General features: G+C 54.5%; 1 protein-coding gene across 1 annotated transcript; it reads left to right on the top strand.

Moving 5' to 3' along the window:
* Positions 1-387: 387 nt before the first annotated feature.
* LOC109183296 lies at positions 388-2,325 on the top strand. The gene has a single exon (XM_019333389.1). The coding sequence runs from the start codon at positions 388-390 to the stop codon at positions 2,323-2,325; it is 1,938 nt and encodes a 645-aa protein (XP_019188934.1).
* The last annotated feature ends 2,306 nt before the right edge of the window (positions 2,326-4,631 follow it).

Genomic DNA, 4,631 nt, shown 5'->3' on the forward strand with positions numbered 1-4,631 from the left:
GGTCGGACTGTTACAAATCCGTAAGAGCCGTTGGCCGACCTGGTAACGGTGGCCAACGGTTCGGTAAATGTAATTAGCTTTGAGGTCGACCATTAATGGCCTTCAAGTCGATAGGAGGGGAGCCTGCTATATAAAGGCTCCTCCACCCGTGTAAAAGGGAGTTGATCCCCAGAAAAGGAGAGAGATACTTGAAGTCATTACGAGTACTTCCACTTCTTTTACAATCCTTTGCGAAAGGTGAATCCACCAACTAAGGTTTTGTTGGACCTCATTGGGCCCGAAAACCCAAAAACCAACACTGGCGCCGTCTGTGGGGATCGATACAAAGAGCTACGTAACTCTTTGAGCGAGGCGAGTCCAGAGGTCGACCAGAAAAGCGTCACAAGCATGTCAGAGGGACGAGACCAAGCGAATAACCGCAATAATGGAGTGGAAACAGATATGAGGGACCAGTTGAACCAGCGAAATGCTCAAAGCCGGGAGAACGAGACGGCACCACCAGTGAACCAACAGCTGCCTCAGGTACCTCTCACCCCGGAGCAACTCCATGCGATCGGGCGAGCCTTCGCAGAGGCACGTCGAGAAGTAAGAGAACAATCCGTTTCTCGACCACCACGCCACGATCCGCAACCATCCCAGAGGCCGGAAGACCGGCGGGAGAATCGGCGGGCTGAAAGTCAGCCGGTACAGTCAGTCCACTCCCGGCTGGGCCCGAATGCTGGACGACAGTCGGCGAGAAAACGACTGGGACGGAGGGAGCCCAGCTGTGCACCGGCGGGCCCTCAAGATCGAGAAGCCGGGCGCGAGAGAGCTCACACCCGAAGAACCAGAACTAGAGCTCGTCATACAGAGCAACATGTCCGCAACAATGGCCAACCGGCCGAATCTGAAGTCGGCGAAAGCACGGAGTCGACAGGAAACCATATCCATGATAGAGGCCAAGTAGCGCACCTAGTCCAGGAAGTGCGAAACCTAAAAGAGCAGGTGGAGGGGAGGACCAAATCCCCCGGTCGAACGTTGTTGACCGCCTTGCCCTTCTCAACCGAGATCATAACATTCAAGATGCCGGGTGACTTTAAGTTCCGAGAGCAAGCCACGTTCGACGGATCCAGTGATCCTCGAGAACACTTGCTGAGCTACCAAGCCAAGATGCAAGTCCTGGGTGTCCGGGACCCCATCATGTGCCGCGCCTTCCTACCCACGTTAAAGGGCTCGGCACAGAGATGGTTAGTGGCCCAGCCTCCGGGGTCGATCCATAATTTTGAGGAGCTGGCGGATCGCTTCATGAGCCATTACGCAGCTAATATCAAGCAGCAGAAAGACCTAACACATTTGGGCGATGTCCATCAAGAGGAAGGCGAGTCTTTGAAGACCTATCTGGCTCGCTGGCAGAAAGAAATCCAATCTATCGAGGAGGTCAAGGACCAGACCGCACTCACCTTCTTCATCGAGTCCTTACGATCCGGACAGTTATACCGGGATCTGCGGGATAACCGACCGGCCACCTACGCAGAAGCCATACACATGGCCAGTAAGAGGGCCAACACCGAGCAGGCCATGAAGCATAAACGACAACGCGAAGTTGGGGGATCCGCCAGCGGAAAGAGGACGCGAGCCGAGATCAAAGAGAGGCGTCTGGAAGCGACTCGGCGACCCGAGGTCCGACGACCATACAACAGGCCCGTCGTGCACCCCTATCGGCCGGCTCTTGAACGGCCAGTGCATGAGATACAAGCAGTTGCTCCACCTCCGCCTCCGCCGATTGACGACCACACAGTAAACGATGAGGCAGGTAAGACCTCTAAATACTGTCATTACCACAAATCTTACACTCACAGCACGGAAGAGTGCTTCTACTTGAAGAACATCATGGAGGGTATCATCCAGCAAGGGACCCCGCCTCCTAATCAGTGGAGGCGAAGGTCGGCAACGCGGGAGGACAGGGATCCCACCGCCACCGCGGAGAGCGGTCGGGGCAAGCAGCCGGCTCTTGAGGAAGACGAGGCACAGTGGCGTCAGAAGCCGGTTATCAACATGATAGTGGGCGGACCTGAGGGCGGCGACTCGGCGAATACCAGGAAGGCTTGGGCCCGACAGCTGTACGTCGGAACAGTATACGGGCGTGAGGAGGGCTCGAAGAAAGCGTGCCGAGAGCTGATCACGTTCACCGACAAATATTTACCCACAGGAGAGACACCGCATCAAGATGCGCTGGTCATAGCAATGGACGTGAACGGAGTAGTCGTTCAGCGAATCCTGGTCGACACCGGAAGCAGTGTCAACGTGTTATACTTCGAGACTTTCACAAAGATGGGATTGACTTGAGAACAGCTGAATCCAGTCAAGACACCACTTGCCGGTTTCACATGGGACTCGGTGGAGGCAGAAGGATCCATCACCCTACTAGTTGAAATTGGCAGTTATCCCGACGTGCAGAAGCTTAGTATGAAGTTCATCGTGGTAAACCTAGCCTGCTCACACAATGCTATACTCGGTCGACCGGGTCTGGAGGATCTAGGAGCTCTGATTTCCATCGAACATCTCTGCTTGAAATTTCGCACACCAAGTGGGATAGGCACGGTGCGTTGTGACAGGAGAGTCGCCCGCGACTGCTACCTGCAGGCCTGCAGGGGGATGGGCAAGCGTGAGATGCAGGTCCATGAGATCACGGAAAGACCCCCAAAGAAGGTGATGATACCTCGCCCTGAGCCGGCCGTAGAATTGGAAGAGGTCGAGATCGACCCCGATCAGCCGGATAGGCGGGTCCGAATTGGGGTCGGCCTCCCCGAGGAAGTGCGAGAAGAAATCATTAAAGTGCTCCGAGAGCACCGGCTGGTTTTTGCCTAGGGTCCGGAGGACATGCCCGGCGTCGACCGATCCATCATTGCCCATCGACTCGCCGTGGATCCTGACCATCGGCCAGTCGTACAGAAGAAACGGTATCTCGCCAATGATTGGAGGGAGTTTGTAAAAAAAGGAGGTGAGCGCGCTGTTGGCCGCAGGCCACATTCGAGAGGTTAAATACCCGGAATGGTTGGCGAACGTAGTTCTTGTACCAAAGCCCCCGGCTTGGCGGATGTGCGTCGATTACACCGACCTCAATAAAGCCTGCCCTAAAGACCCGTTTCCCTTACCTCGGATCGACCAGTTGGTCGACGAAACCGTCGGGTCAGCCCTGCTAAGCTTCATGGACGCCTTCAGAGGGTACCATCAAATTTTCATGCACCCGGCAGATGAGGAGAAGACCTCATTTCTAACACCGGATGGAGTGTACTGTTATCGAGTCATGCCCTTTGGACTTAAGAATGCTGGGGCTACCTATACACGAATGGTAGCACAGCTGTTCCAAAATCTGCTGGGAAAGTCCATGGCCGCGTACGTGGATGACATGCTCGTCAAAAGCCGGGAAGAGGGCAAGCATGCGGGAGATCTGGCTGACAGCTTTCAAGTGATGATAAGATATAATCTTCGGCTGAATCCTAAGAAATGTGCCTTTGCGGTGCAAGGCAGAAAATTCTTAGGATACATGGTTACTAAGCGAGGCATCAAGCCTAACCCTGAGAAGGTCCAAGCCATCATTGACATGCAGCCTCCCAGTACCGTCAAAGACCTACAACGGTTGACTGGTCGACTAGCTGCCCTCAGTCGCTTCCTGAGCAAGGCGGCGGATAAAACTGTACCCTTCTTCGAGGCCATGAAGAAGAAGGAAGGCTTCGCCTGGACAGCCGAGTGCCAGCAATCGTTTGAGGAGTTGAAGCAGTACCTTTCTACGCCTCCAGTATTATCCACTCCCCAGGTGGGTGAGCCTCTGTTTTTATAGTTGGCCGCTTCCCCCAAGGCGGTGAGCTCAGTGCTGGTCCGAGAAGAGGAACGTGCCCAGCACCCGGTATACTACGTGAGCCGCTCCTTGAAGGCCGCCGAAATACGGTACACGGCCTTGGAAAAAATCGTTTACGCGCTGGTAATCACTGTGCGCAAGTTAGCGCCCTATTTCCAAGCCCACGCTGTCCGAGTGCTGACTGACCAACCGTTGGGGAGCGTCTTGCGGAACCCCTCGTCGTCCGGTCGCCTGGTGAAGTGGGCCGTGGAATTAACACAGTACGGGATCGAGTATCAGCCACGACCTTCTATAAAAGGTCAAGCCTTGGCTGACTTCTTGGTCGAATGCACTCCGGGGGAGGAAGAAAAAGAACGCATCTCGGAAGATGGTCTAGGCGAATGGTGGGAGATGCACGCGGATGGAGCTGCCAGTCGACAACATTGTGGGGGCGGAGTCATGCTAATCACTCCAGAGGGATTCCGACTGTATTACGCCCTGAGCTATTTGTTCCCTACGTCCAACAACGAGGCCGAATATGAGGCAGTGTTGAATGGCCTTCGACTCGCCAAGGCACTGGGGGTAGAACGATTGCGGATCAAAACTGACTCAAGGTTGGTAGTCGGGCAGATCTCCGGCACATGTGAGACTAAGAACGCCCGGATGACCCTGTATAATGCGAAGGCGGTAGAGATGTTAAAGGAGCTCGGGGCCTACGAAATAGAATATATTTCCCGAACGGACAATATGGATGCCGACATATTGTCCAAGATCGCCTTGGAAGGAGTACCAGATCAACTCATTAAGATTTGTC

The sequence above is a fragment of the Ipomoea nil genome, unplaced genomic scaffold (assembly GCF_001879475.1).
Source record: "Ipomoea nil cultivar Tokyo-kokei standard unplaced genomic scaffold, Asagao_1.1 scaffold1102, whole genome shotgun sequence".
In the NCBI taxonomy this organism is placed as follows: Eukaryota; Viridiplantae; Streptophyta; class Magnoliopsida; order Solanales; family Convolvulaceae; genus Ipomoea; species Ipomoea nil.